General features: G+C 37.6%; 1 protein-coding gene across 6 annotated transcripts in view; it reads left to right on the forward strand.

Annotated features, from left to right (window-relative positions):
* Positions 1 to 15,500, forward strand: part of GABRG2 (gamma-aminobutyric acid type A receptor subunit gamma2) — an 87,039-nt gene extending 71,539 nt beyond the window's left edge. For 2 of the 6 annotated variants that reach the window (XM_008147644.3, XM_054717041.1), the window contains exons 7-10: positions 8,498 to 8,650; positions 11,371 to 11,576; positions 13,812 to 13,835; positions 15,225 to 15,500. In XM_008147644.3, coding sequence (XP_008145866.1) covers positions 8,498 to 8,650; positions 11,371 to 11,576; positions 13,812 to 13,835; positions 15,225 to 15,500 — 659 coding nt within the window. Of the gene's footprint in view, positions 1 to 8,463; positions 8,651 to 11,370; positions 11,577 to 13,811; positions 13,836 to 15,224 lie in introns of all 6 variants that reach the window. The other 4 variants (XM_054717039.1, XM_054717040.1, XM_008147645.3 and 1 more) reach the window with 4 other exon arrangements.
* The last annotated feature ends 204 nt before the right edge of the window (positions 15,501 to 15,704 follow it).

Raw genomic sequence — 15,704 nt, forward strand, 5'->3', positions numbered from 1 at the left:
TCAAACACAAAGCTATGCCAAGCCCATTGAAAGAGTGAAAATAAGAAGAAAATGAAGTATTTCTATTAACATGCTTCTTTCTCCAGAAGAGGTTTCTGAGTTTTGACTTAGAATCATTAACAACATTTCTATTTTTGTCTTCTTATTTTTGGAACTATTTATAAGATACATTCATAAATTAAACATTCATACATTAATAATTTAAATACCATCTTCATTCCTAGTAGTATTGGTTTGGAAGATAAGTCTATTGTCACAGATGGGATTCTTACTCTTCATCATCCAAATCTAATCTTTGGTATTAATATACAAAGGACAGGTGAGTGTGCAAGACCGACATACTTGCTAAGAATAGCTCACTGGCATCTATTGCGTTCCTAAAGAGAGGACTGAGGAAGACAAACTTTTAGATTAGCTTTTAGAAATGAACCCAGGCCTTGACTCAGAAGAGCTTACCAAATGTATAACAGATCTGCTGGTGTCACAATAATACTCTAAGCAGAGATTAACCACACATAAAAGGACATTCTGTTGCCTTTAAGTACCATGTTCATATGTAATTCTTCTATGCTTCAGAGTTCAAGTTGAACAGAAAAGAATATATAATTTTTGTGACCCAGCCTATGAATTATAGTTAAATGATGGTATTAATAGTGTTCATGGATACATTTATGTTCATATAAACAAGAACAAAATTGACTGCTTTACTATTATTCTTGACAGTTCCAGGTAGCCTTTTAACAAGGGCTGAAAACAAACAAACAAATAAAACAAAAACACACCAACAGGCATCTTACCTACCGGTACTAATGTCATGGAAGCACTTTTACAAACTATGGCGTGCCGGCACGGCCATGGCATACTCAGCCCCAGGGCGACTTATGTGCGCCAGCTCAGCCAGGTTCTGTGAGCCTGAGAGGAGGCGGTGAAGGATTGAGAAAGACAGACAAGAGAATAAAAGCTGGGTCTGGGTAGGACGCTGTCTTCTCTGGTGGAGAGATAGCCTGTAAGCAGAGCCACAGCCTGTAAGCTGTCTCTTTATTTTATAGCCAGATTCCACGAGGCAAAGTAAGGGCGTGGTTGCAACGTTCTCATGGGTTTTGAATCTCCTCAATTACATGCACCTGAATTCTATCAAGCCCACATCACTCAGGCACGTGGTACCACGTGTTTTGACCATAGGTTCAAGCTTACAATTATAGCTTCTAGCTATAATTGTGCTGGAAGGGCTCTGCCCTCCAAGCTGGGACTTGCACGTGGCAATGAGAGGACTGTGCCCTTTCATTAGTCCGAGGCTTGAACCTGTCCAAACACTGTAGCCGCTCTCCACAACAAACAACTCTCCTGAGGAAGCTACAAGTACCACCTCATCTATACATTGTCTCTGAAAGATTACAAAACACTTTCCCAACCATTAGCAAATGTGGTTTTCACAAGAGCCTTAGCAATAGGTATGATATCCCTATTTACTGGAAGAATATAACTTACCCAAGCCTTTGCATTTTGTTAATGTCACTAGTATTTGAATCCCAGGTCTGAATCCTGTACATTTTCTGCAACCATGAACTACTCTGCCCTTAGGTAAAAACATGTTTTGGTATCTAGTCCGATGTTTGCAGGAGTCAGATTTAATTATGCTGGGAAATAGCGTTCCCTTTGGATGGATCAAAGTGGCAAATGCATTCATTTGTAGCTTCGACTTTAGACTTCCGAGCCCAAGTTGTTTTATTACTATAAATCCCAAGGTGAGTTTATTCGTTGTATTGCTGGAATTTTATGATGGGCTCACAATAATGAATTGTATTACAAAAGGCCACACTGAGCTAATAATCTGATGGCTTTTTCATAGGGCACGGAAGAGAAGCTATTACACTAATAAACTTCTCTAGTAAAAGCGTAGAGAACTGAGATATTAGCCAATAGGTTCACTGTGTGAACCTAGAGAAAACCACTAATCTCTGGGGGCTGTAAATATTGAGCTTCCTTCCGTCTAAAGCTATTCTCTGAGAGAAAATCTCTAGCATGGTTTGTTGAGTCAGACAGTCTGGTATTCCAGACAAATGAGTTTTCATCCTCCTAAAAGCACTACATTTGTTACATAAGGTTCAGGAAGAAATGAAAGGAATTTTTCTCTGTGTGGTTGGGGTGCCCAGTTATCCAAACCAGCCTTGTGTATTATCCACATTCAATAATGACCCGTCTTTGTTTTACATCTATGATCCTGATCACTGGATCAGAATGAACAGGCTGTTGACTCCAGAAGCAGTACTGGTTTGGGCAGCAGGGTTCTTGGGTCTGAATGTTTCATCTCCTAAGATAAAACATGCATCATCTTCCATGAATTTCAATGGCTTCCTTTATATAACCTTACACTAGTTTGTAATAACTGACATGCATGGACCTTTTACTGAGTCAGGAATTATACTAAGGAATTATACTAAGAGTGTTAACTCTTCTTATGTTCACAATAACCCTGAGTTCTAGCAAAGAAGTTGAGACACAGAACGTTAAGGAACGTACCCCAAGTCACACAACCAGGTAGTGAAGGACTAGGATTTTTTTTAACCCTGGGAGCTGCAGAGGTTGGCCTCTACCAGCCTGCTACTGACTTCTTCTCTGAAGAATTGCCTCTGGCCACCACAGAACCATCTCCTCCAGCCTACAGAATACAAATGACTGCTTCTTCTGCCTCAAGGTGGGACTAACTGTGGTGCAGTTTGTTCCAGAACCTCCTGGAAGCCCTACTGCATAGGCCTAAATAAATCATGCTTAGCTTTTCCCACTGATCTTTCCTGCTTCCTTCATTCCCTTTTCGTGACAGATCAACGCCCTACAAGTCAGCCTTGAAAGATCTCTGGACTCCAGCTCTGCCTCTAACCTGAAGTGGCCCCTGCTTTTCATCACCATCCTATGCTCTCTTTCCTCACTGGGGATAGATTTAGCCTGGAAATTATGATATTTTATACTTTAATTTTCCATTGTATTTCCCCAATTGTTATTTTGTTCTTTTTTTCACATAGGAGCTTAAACAAGCAACAGATGAAATAAAAATGGTGCAGTGCTGAGATGGAAACATACCTATTAGGCTTGATGTGGCAGACTGATGGTTCTGTTTCAGCAGCCAAGCCCTTTGTTCTCGTCTGGCACTAATTGGATCTGGCTGAGAAGCTGAAATCGCCAATCGATTCTTTAATAAGCATAATGTAGCCACTCTAATGTAGCTGATTTCCTTTCCCTCTTTTCTCCTTGGCAAGCAGTTAATATAGCTAACAGGTCTCTCTGACCTTATATGTACATCTGCAGGCTTCAGCAAAGTATCTAGTAAAGTTATTTCCAGAAGCAATAATTTCTAAAGTAAAAGTTTAATATTTTAGAAGTCTGTGTTGATCTCTGCCTTGATTTTAATTGCTTTTGGTATATAATTTACCCAGAATTTTCTTCAAGGCCCTTTTAGCTAAATTTGCTCATCTATATACATAAAAGCCTAAGCAACCAAATGACTGGTCAACCAGTCGCTATGACACACACTGACCACCAGGGGGAAGATGCTCAATGCAGGAGCTGCCCCCTGGTGGTCAGTGCACTCCCACAGCCAACCTCCTGTGGTCCCTCCCCCAGCCGTCCTGCCCTGATTGGCCCTAATCAGGACTGGGCGAGATGACCCAGATCGACCCTGATCGCTGGCCAGCGATCCCCACCTGTGCATGAATTTGTGTACTGGGCCTCTAGTTCAAAAAAATAGTTGTTGAATTCCTTCTATATATCAGGCATGTACTAGATGTTGAGAGTAAAATCAGTGAGCAAAGAAGATACAGCTACTTTGCTCATGGAGCTCATGGACTAATTATAAACTAGAGCATATTCCAACATGCAAACCAGTCATATACCTTCAGGTATAATCAGCTCTAATGTGTCATAGATGGTGCTGTGAGATCTTACTAAGGACATCTGATCTAATAAGTATTGCTAATGTTGAGATAAATTAATTGACATCTGAGAAAGAATAGTCAGTTAAGATGGAGGTATTAGAGTTTGCACCAAGGAAATCATCCTGTGAAAAGACTCTAAGGCAAGAGGCAGCAGGGGGCATTGGAGGAACTAGGAGAACTACAGATGGAGTGTGAAGAAATACTATTTAAGATTAGGCTGGAGATGTGGTCAGGGAAATGACCATACAGAGAGTTATGGGACAAGTTAAAGAATTTTAGTGTGTACTGACATCAACTGGCAATTATATGACGGTTTAAAGGTGTGCATATGTGTGTGATATGATTAGAGGAGCACAGAGTAGAGTAGAAATTCAAGGTACCATGATGGACAAACAAATGAGCAGGTCCCCTTGGGACAGCAGGAAGTAAATACGGTTGGGTGGTCATAAAATGGGGATGGTCATAAGTGATGTCAGACACAGATGGGATGGTGCAGTATGGATCAGGGCAAAATGGACTACAATCATATGCTAAGCAGTGTGGATTCTATACTCAGAAACTTGAAGGAAATGAGCAGAAATTCATTCCAGAAAAATTAGTTTAGACCAGCACTGTCCAACAGAGCTGTCCACAATGAAGTAACTTTTCTATAATCTGTGATACCACAATATAGTAGTCACTAGACACGTGTAACTATGGAGCACATAAAATGTAGCTTGATCAACTGAGGAAATAAAGTTTTAACTTTTATTTAATCTTAGCACAGGTTTGGTCACAGTAGAGAGTACATATGTCTGTTGGTTGAAGGGAAGTGTTGGAAGGTTGGAATGAGGAAAAGGAATGAGGAGATGAGTTAGGGATCTAGGTGAGATATGATTCCAGGACAGATAAAGACAGAAAAAATATAGAAGCATGCAATAAAAATATTTAATTTTCCATGTGCAGTATTTAAATTCACAGTTAAATTTGGGTCATTGGTCCATCCATTTTAAATTTATTTCTGTGTGTTAGGTATGGTATAGATCTAATTTCAGAAATTTCCCCAAATGAAAATGCAACCAACTATCCTACTTGCTAGTGGTCAAATGAACCTCAAGGAATTATGCCTCAGATTCAAGAGTTTAACAAGAAAGACTAAAGGTAGATATAATGCATTGTCTCAGCATAGCACTCTATCTAAGTTGTAGTCAGAGATAAAATACTTTTGTTCCCATTTAATCCATTTAATTTAAAATTAGTTGTGCAATTCCTTTGGTGCTAACCTCCACACTACCTAAAATAAGTGTTCTATGTATAGCAGAGATTAAAAATATTTTTTGATTTAAATAAAGATGAGACTAGAGAAAGGAGTGTAAAAAAGAGTACAATCGTAATTATGTCTTTAAAGTTAACCTGGTGGAATAAAATATACTCTATTCACTATAGTTAATCGGAGGAAGAATCATGAGAGTAACAAAATAAAGTCTTTATTATTATTATTTGACAAAGTGATTAGAATGTTTAGAGATAATATATGCACATCATTCAGCCCAGTGTCTGCACATAGTAGGGCTACATTACTGGTAACTAGAAAGAAATTAGTTTTTTCTGATTGTAGGTGTTCAACAGAGGGGCATATTTCTCTATCATGGAATCTTCAAATTTTTAAGAGGTAGTTTCATGTACAAAATAGAGCCTAAATGCTCTAGTAAATTGGAATTTTAAAACTTTCATATGGTTTATTTCACTCCAAAGAAATAATAACTGGAGTTCATTGTTCACTGATGTTGACAGTCTCTTCCTGAGACTAGACATAAGAAGCTTACGAAAAATAAAGAATAGACATTAATGGGTGTTTTTCAAATTCTATGTCTTCTCTCCTCAATCATAGCTTGCCTATTATGTCCTAACTTGGGACAAAAACAGGGAACACAATAATTTATAATATGCTATGACTTTAAATGTTTATGTTAGAATAATTCAATAAAAAGAATAAATTGGCAGTGGCTGAAACAACCACCTTAGACTGGGTTGACACTGAACACTTTGCCTTGGTGAATCACTGATGCAGCACCCTCAGGGGATTTGATTTTATAGGCTCCTGGGCCCAAGAGTTTTTAAAAATACAAAAAGTGATAAGGCCTTAGAGATAAGACAGGCATCAGGCTATCACTGGGAAGCTGCTTTATTTTTTTTTTTAAATGGCCCATTCCCAAATTTGAATCTGTACTCTAGTGGTAAAAAAGCTTTGGATTTGCTGGTAAGGATGAAAGATGCTCAGAAGCTATTATCTTAAAATAGAAATCGATGGATTAAAAAGCTATGGAAGTTTAGAAGCTGGCCTAAAGGGAAGAGGAGAATTGAATTGAGATAATTATCTTGTTACTTGAGGAAAAATTAAAGTTCACCTTTCAGAGAGTCAGGCCAAAGTGTAAATTCTCTTTCATGATAAAGAGTAAAAAGAAGTTACTAAAATTGTCCAGATTTATTTAAAATAGTATAACTTGTAAAGTGTCATTTAACACATTCAAAATATGCAGAAAACTCTCAAGGACTTGGAAAATACTCTTTCGCAAGGGGAGAAAAAGTATCTCCTGAATGTTATTATTTTAAAAGAAACTTTTTTTTTTTCTTTCCAATCTTGCATTTGCCTCTGGTATTCAGATAAAAGAAACAGAGTGGGGAAAAGATAGCCATTAGTAGGGATCATCCCAAATGTCTTTAATCCTCAATCAGAGCCTGTGTATATTATATTCTAAATTAAAACAAAAGCGAGGCCCAAACTAATTTATAAAATGTTTGACTTTAAATAGTTTAAGTCCAGATAAATCAATACAGAGAAGCATAATCTCAGGGAACTAATCAAAATCTAGTTGACATCAATAAGAAATTTGTACCTTTGCCCCTTCGCCCTAGCTGGTTTGGCTCAGTGGATAGAGTTTCGGCCTGTGGGCTGAAGGTTGCCAGGTTCAATTCCAGTAAAGGGCAAGAACCTCAGTTGCAGGCTCATTGTCACTGCCTTCGCCAGGCCTGACTCAGACAAGTAATAGTACATTAATCCACCAAAGGCAGGGTTAGCAGCTACTCTTAACTCCACTTAGAAAGGGAGAGTCTTTACTTCCTTGAAAAGGAGCCAATGAGGGCTTTCTGTCTCAGCAGCTTGGAAGGGTGTGGCATTGAGCTTGAGAGTGGGAGGAGGAACTGGGCTGGGCAGTAATATCTCATCCTGCTAAATCAGTCTTGTCTGCATGAGGCTTCTAAAGTATCTTATTTTCAAATCAGATCTAAATCAGCCAAGTAAGCAGGGAAACGTGGGCATGAAGCCAAATAATTAAAATGAAACACATAATTTGGATTTCATTCTCCCTGCATTTTAGGACAAATTATACTTTGGTAAAGAGAAAAGAAGCAATATTTGAAAACCGGTCTTTCATGTGTTCATTTCCCATTGCAAGAGCAGATACAGTCTTTAAAACTGATGTTGTCTAAGCATATAAAGAAAACATAAATCTGTGATAACTGAGATATATTCCCATAGTACATTTTCAAAACTTAAAAATCAAAATTCCCTAAAATTTCACTTAGAACCATGCAAAATGCAGGGCGTGGACTTTTAAAAGCAATGCATGACTCCTGATTGTATAAAATCAGAGACCTCAAATCGTGTCCCATTAAATTGTTCTCATGCATAGCTATATGGTTATTCCTTGATTCCTTTATGACTCTATTCTGGATTATTTACATAAACTCCTTTTTAAAATACAAATGTTCAAAAATACAGCCTCTGGATATCTTGTTTTTTTTTTTTTCTTTGCTTTATGCTTACATTTTTAAGTGTGTTCATTTATTTGATCATTTATTCAACAAATGCTATGAAATACCTATTTAGAATCAAGCAGGATGCTAATTACTAGTAGTGTAATGATGGGCTAAAATAGGCACTTTTTGGACTCAAGCTGTTAAAGTCTAATAGTGGAGACACGCATTACAAAAACAACTACACAAATAAATTAGAAATTACCAATTGAAGTAACTGCTATGAAGCAAAACCATATGATTCAATGAAAGTATGAGAAAAAATATGTCTCAGCATAGGAATTTCATTGTGAACTAGTCATTTACTAGTTTTAAGCACCAGCATATTACCCTCTGGTTTGTATGAAGATAGGTCCTGAAACAAGAGAAAATCGTTACAAATCTTAGGATTCATTTTAGGCAAGTATAAAAGCTCTGCTCCATCTCTCCCTACCAAACAAACAAACAAACAAAATAACTATGTATATTATGTGTATTATGTAGGCAGAAAAGGCACCATAAAAAATCACCTGAAAGAAGAAAATATGATGAATATGCTCAAAAATGCTTCCTTCTTTCTAGTAGTCACATTGCTTCTAGAAGGATCAGACTTCAGTTTCATTTGGATTTTACTTTTTTTTTTTTTTAACCCAAGTTGGTAGAAGATGGTTTTCAACATACCCCTGTATGGAACTCTCATTTTAAAAGTGAGAGATTTGAACATATGCTCATTTTTAAATGCTTTTCAGTTTTTGATAAGGGGTTGCATGGTGCTATCTTTGTTCTGTTCCCAGGAGATTATGTGGTCATGTGTGTCTACTTTGACCTGAGCAGAAGAATGGGATACTTCACCATCCAGACCTACATCCCCTGCACACTCATTGTTGTCCTATCCTGGGTGTCTTTCTGGATCAATAAGGATGCTGTGCCAGCCAGAACTTCTCTAGGTAAGACACAGTTCTTCGTGTTATAGCACTTAGCCAAGGTAAGTACCCAAAACTCAATCTTTTTCACCCTTTCCAAATTGATTTGCTTTTAATCCAGTCAGCAATTACATAGAAATGTTCTTTGTTTCATTTTAAAGAAAACTACTATATTAAAAAGGCAAAAAAAATGTTTAAGTTTTCTTAATTCTGTTTTTCTTAACAAATTTAATATGCTTTTCCCCCCAGAAAATTATCTTAATAAATTTAAGTTAGCTAAAAACAAACAGACAAACAAACAAACAAACAAAGAACCCTTCTAATTTCAATAGACTTTTCGTTTTGGTCTCTGGGCAGTTCTGTATGCCAGAGCCACTGACACCAACTCATGAGAGCTAATCATTTGTCCTTTCCCAATAGTGTGTCTAGCGATGTCACACTGGCAGCTTGCCATCAGCCAAGGTGGAAGTAGTAATACCATCAAAATAGGCAAACACTAAAAATCAAGGCATTCATTTCTTCTAGAGTAATTTGTTACACCTTTACTAGAACACCATGGGCTGTTAATTAATTCCAACATCCATGATCATGATGACATTAGAGGACATACATACATGTTAATTGGCTACTTACGAGCCACTAGGAAGATTATTTTTGGGAGGACACAATTACCTGTGAAATTTTGAGAACCCATCTCCCCACTTTCAAGATTATATACAGTTTGCTTAATCTATTGTATAATGGTGATATGTGTCTCAGGTTTTCACATATTTTTTCTCACATGAGGAAGGAGGTGCACAGAGATTATAAGAAAGCCACAGAATCACAGGAACATTGGAGTCTAGGTCCATGAATAAAAATTTTATACTACATAAAATTCCCTAAAGATTTAACTAAGAATAAAGCTATTGAAAGATGAATTATTAAACCATAATCCCTTTCATCAGCTATGAGAAAATTAGAACCACATCTCTTGCTCAGTCTTTTCTAGGAAGGCAGTATCATGCAATAGTTAAGAGCTGGGGCTTTGATATCTAACAAATCTGAATTGCAACTCACAATTATAGTATGGACTTGGAAATATCCTTTAATCTCTATTCATTACAGTTTCCTCACATGTAAAAATATATAATTTCCTTTACCTAACTTATGGTGTTTTATTAGGTTAAGTAAGTTATTCCATGCAAAGAATACAAACCATAGTAAGACCTAGGAATGTTAGCAACTGTGGTCATTTTCTGACAAAATGATCTGTCCCAGGCAACTAAACCTAAGGGCAGAGTGATTACTGGGGAAATTTTTTTTAAATATATCATTTGCATATTTGTGCTCTGCCAAATCTAATTTAGTCTCCCATCTGTTTCAAAATAAAGTTATTTTGATTTTTCCCGTTATATGTGGTACTTTATGTTACAAGTACTATTCAACAATAGTGTCTAATGCTACATGCTAAAACAAACCCAAAATAGTGTGAGCCTATTACTTTAGGATGATTAATTGTCACTGTGAGTAGAATGTTGTATAACATGCTATGTCTGTCTCTCACATCAGCATGCAAATATCTTTTATCCCCAGTATAGTGCATGGCACATAGCTGGTAGCACAATGATTATTTTTGAGTAATGTGCACTTATGAATAAACTAGAGGCCCAGTGCACAAATTCGTGCACAGGTGGGGTCCCTCTGGGTGGCCTGCAGGGATCAGGCCAAAACCCGAAGTCCAATGCCACCTGCAGCTCCTACCTGCCACTTCCACTCATCCCGGCCCCATTGTGCCTGCCGCTGGCTTGCGCCCAATCAGTCCTGATCAGGAGAGGCTTGCACTGCCAGAATGCAAGACGGTGCAAGCCAGGCTGAGGGACCTCACTTGTGCACGATCGGACCAGGGAGGGACCATGGGAGGGCTTCAGGGTGTGTCGGCCCATCTCGCTCAGTCCCAATCAGCAGCACCCCAGCAGCAAGCTAACCTACCAGTCGGAGTATCTGCCCCCTGCTGGTCAGTGCACTTCATAGCGACTGGTCAATCAGTCAACTGTCTGTCCCCTTGTGGTCAGTGCACGTCACTGCGAGTGGCTGAGCAGTCTTAGCATATCATTAGCATATTACACTTAGATTGGTTGTTCGGTTGTTCTGCAGTTTGGTCTATTTGCATATTACCCTTCTATTATATAGAATGGAACAAATAGTTTGCTGCATTCCAATTTATCCATCCCACAAATATTTTAAGGAAAAGATTTCAAATCAATTTTCTCTCTTGAAGTACACACTTCTGCTGATCAAAATCCCTCTTATGGCCACTCTGCTAGCTCATTTAACTACTCATTAAATGAGTGCTCACTGGCAAAAGACCATGGTGGGAGAAGGGAGCAAGAATGAGTGAGAGAACCCTGAGCAAAAAGCAGGTCATTGACTACAAGTTGATCATTGAGGACAAATCAGGCATATTCAATATGGTCCCCTTGCCTGTTCTACTCTTCATAACTAAAGCATGTAGAATTCGTTGTAATGATTACAAAAATTATCACATTTTTTTAGAGCTAAGAAAGCAGAGGTGCTGCAAAGTTAAATGGCATTTAAGAGGCAACAAATATTTGTGGGTATAGTCTATGATTCTAATTGTACTTCCTTTCCCATTACTGAGGTTGCTTATCAGAAGCCACAAAACAGGTTTAGCTTCCATCGTGACTGAGTCACCCAACTTGCTGATGTGGTCACATGACCTTTTCTACTGTGCCTCTCTTCAGGTATCACAACTGTCCTGACAATGACAACCCTCAGCACCATCGCCCGGAAGTCACTGCCCAAGGTCTCCTATGTCACAGCAATGGATCTCTTTGTATCTGTCTGCTTCATATTTGTCTTCTCTGCTTTGGTGGAGTATGGCACCCTACACTATTTTGTCAGCAATCGGAAACCAAGCAAGGATAAAGACAAAAAGAAGAAAAATCCTGTATGTATCATTTCCCACTGGGACCACTGAAATTTTTATGCAGAAAGACCACCTGGTTTGTTTTGGTTTTGTCTTGTTTAGTCTATCTGCAGGTTATGCCTCAACACTTTGGGCTCCAAGATGAAAACTGAATGTGTGACTTTGACTGGAACATAAGGATTCTTTATGGTTATTAGTTAAGAGAGACCTGATTCACTAAGGCAGACTCTTGCTCTCTTCATTTCATGGGGACTATAACCATTGCTGAGAGATGCGTCTCTCTTCTAACTGCTATTATTCCAGCTTTTATTGATTTTCACCTTTCTGCCCCCTTACTATAATATTTTAAAATTATTGATATTTTAAATTAAGATTTTTCTATCCAAAGCTTTCTACCAGGAAGCCATAAGAATCTTTAAATTTCAAGAATCACCATACTTTTGCAACTAATGTCTCTGTGTGGTGTGTGTGTGTGTGTGTGTGTGTGTGTGTGTGTGTGTGTGTGTGTATTGCCACCAGAGGACTTCTATTGGTTTCATACTCTGTGCACCTGTTTATTTTAAAATAAATATATCATCTATTGTTTGGACAAGTTACTTAGCCTTCCTATGTTTTTATATTGTCATATATAACAGAATATTGTAAAATATGTTATAGGGCTGCTGTGAGAAATAAATGTAACAGTGGTAAAAAAGCATTACATAGTACCTTACACATGAAAGTTCTTATTATTTACTAGTTGACGATGATGGTTGATGTGGATAATTATATAAGTACTAACCTGGATTGATTTCAGTGATTTGGAACCAGAGAGAATGACTTCACCTTGACACCAAACTTAAAATAGAGATGATGAAGCACAAACTTGAATGCCGAAAGCAATTGTCTTTTATTATTAATGTTGAAGAGAGCATATAGCTACCCATTTATCCACCTAAACACAATATCTGGCTCATAGGAGGCCCATGAAAGTTAAAGTCCAGTCCCTTCCAAGGCAGGGGCCAAGGAATTCACCTCATTGATAGCCTTTCCTGATCTTCTGCTCTAAGGGCCATGAGAGATATGATAGTGGCTAACTGTCTGACCCATAAACTTTGGGAGACTGAATTATGAGGAAGTCTGGCTGATTCTAGGTTGTATCCCGATGCATCTCCAAGAACACCAATGAAATTCTCTACATGGTATATGTTTATTTGAATATAAGAATTTATAACAGGTAAAGAAAGAAGCATCATTTTTTATGATTAATAAAAAAATAAATGCTTATCTCTAATTCCCCAAATACTCATTATGCTTTATGCAGTCCTTCTCTTCCCTGTCTGTTCTGCCTCTCTTTGCCTTCACATCTTCTCTCCCCTTATTTTCGTTTCCTAATTGTGTTTTTGTTTTCTCCCTCTCCTTCACTTTCCATTTCATCCCTCCACTCCCCCCCAAGAAGATGGTTCTATTGATACTTAGCATTATTAACTGCCAGCAATTACAAGAACACGAGAGAACTGGCTTTCAAACAAATCTGAAGAGTCCTTTCTCTCTCTCTCTCTCTCTCTCTCTCTCTCTCTCTCTCTCTCTCTCTCTCTCTCTCTCCCTCTCCCTTCCTCCCTCGCTCTCTTTTTCTGAGTCCTTGGGAAAAAGCCCTTTGCCCCTCTCTAACAGCTAGGTCACTGCAGAGTTCATTTTGTTTCAGAAATAGAAACATGTGGATTCCTTAATCCATGGTCATGAAGATGACAGAAGAAAACAAGGCAGAAGAGAAAGAAGATGAAAGAAACTGAGAAAATAAAGTTACCTGAGAATTTCAAGCATTTCCCCCTTTTAAGTCAATTAGATGCTTTATCAGAGCAGGCAAGAACATAAGGTACGAAAGAGAGGCTGAATTTAATTTGCCCATTTAATATGTGCTTTGATTCATTATGTCAGGATTCACTTAATAAAACCTTCTTAGTGATAATTAGAAAATAAAATAATAAAAAGATTCCTCACAAATGAACAACCCTGGCCTTTGTAGTTAGATAATTGGGGGTTAATTTATGGAAGATTTCACTAGCAATCACCAAATTCTCTTTTTCAACGTTAGGCATATATTTTGTTCCATGTTCAAAATTGTCCTTCTGTGCTTATAATTTTAGTTTATTTCACCTACTATGTTTTCAAAATGCATTTTTAATTTATCTTATTTTGTCTCTTTTTTCTTTCTTTTTTCTTCCTCTTCTTTTAATGAAATGAAATGCATTCTCTTTTCTGTCTACAAACCCAAAGCTTCTTCGGATGTTTTCCTTCAAGGTATAATGTTTTTGGAATGGAAATTCACTGCATGCAACGGCTGAATTTAAGTATTAACGCTTACATGGTGTTTGTTTGTTTTTTATGAATAGACATTTAAGCATTCTCCTAAAGATAAAACATTTAAAATGAGAAAGTTCTGTTTATTTCTAGAGTTGATTCAGCAACCCTATGCTAATTCACAGAGGTTTTGACCTTACATGAAGCTAAAAAGCTATAAGCACTAGGAGATGTCCTTAGTGAAGAGGGCTTCTGTAAACATCAAAGCCAAAACTTACCCTTTCTTCGCAGATGAAAATGAAATCCAGTGTCACTGCCTGCATCTGCCATATACCACATATAACCTATGTGCCCTTAAATTTTCGTTCTGTAAATCCTAATGCAAAAATAATCTCCTTTGGCCTAAGCTTTACCTGTCAGTTCTGTAAAAATAATACTCTCTTTAAAATGCTTTAGTTAAAACACCCATCCCTTCCTTCTAGGATGACCCAGGAGCCTTTTGGCTCTACCTTGCAATATTACAAGATTTATTCCCAGTTGAATTCTGACAGCTGATTCGGAAACACTAGGGTTTGTATTTATATTATCGTAAAACTAAATCATCCAAATTAACATCAAATAGACCACTGAGTCTTAAAGCAATTTTATAATTCACCCCAAAGCAAAAGTTAGATTAGGATTCAGCTGATTAGTACTAATGTTTTCTCAAATGCTAAATAATGTTTGACAGGCAGTAGCATATTTTTCTGAATCTCACTCACTAGCAGGTAAATCTTGCTGACATTCTGAAGCTTCTAGATGGTGAATATTACACAAAGTACCATATTCCTCTAAAACATAAGCCATACTCTTGTGGTATAAACTCAGGAAACTTCTATATTATACATATTTTTAACATTTTATATTAAAAGCATCTAATAAATTTGCTCAGTATAATGGGGTTTACTGTTTGCCGATAGGTAAGCATGACACAAAATTTGATTTCAAAATTGATACATTTTTTTATTTCTCTGTTCTACTCACATGCAAAACCATTAAATGCCTTCATGTAACCCAGCTTGCATCTAATATTTACTAGAATAAGATTCCATGTAGCTGTTTGATTTAAATCTTTAAACTTTGCGTTCTTTTGGTGTTTAATCTTCTTGCTCCAGCTATTAGCTTGATGGTATTATTTTCAGCTGCACTGCTTAAACTCAAAATTCAAAATCTGCAAATGTGCTATCCTTCTGAGTTCAATTTCACCATTGTAGATCACGATGTCATAGCAATTTCCTGAATACTCATTTTCAGATTCATCATTCACATTGGTAACATTGTGGAGAAATAGCCCAGGATTTATCAAGTGGAATTAACTCTGATCCCTCTTTGTCCCTCCCCTTGTCTCAGGCCCCTACTATTGATATTCGCCCAAGATCAGCAACCATTCAAATGAACAATGCCACGCACCTTCAAGAGAGAGATGAAGAATATGGGTATGAGTGTCTGGACGGCAAGGACTGTGCCAGCTTTTTCTGCTGTTTTGAAGATTGCCGAACAGGAGCTTGGAGACACGGGAGGATACATATCCGTATTGCCAAAATGGACTCATATGCACGGATCTTCTTCCCCACGGCCTTCTGCTTGTTCAATTTGGTTTATTGGGTCTCCTACCTCTACCTGTAAAGAGGCAGAGGTCTTATTGTTCTAAGGGTCTTATTTACTAAATCTCATGGAGAGAAGATGTCATTTCGAAGTCCACTTAAATAATCCTCTGTGCGGTTTATAATGATCTGAATTTGTTTCTTTGTTCTAACCTGGTAAATTGTATTAATGTCATATTGTTTGCACCCAACTCGCCTTTGATAAGTGTAATTTAAACTATAATGT

This window comes from Eptesicus fuscus, chromosome 6 (genome assembly GCF_027574615.1).
Source record: "Eptesicus fuscus isolate TK198812 chromosome 6, DD_ASM_mEF_20220401, whole genome shotgun sequence".
Classification (NCBI taxonomy): domain Eukaryota; kingdom Metazoa; phylum Chordata; class Mammalia; order Chiroptera; family Vespertilionidae; genus Eptesicus; species Eptesicus fuscus.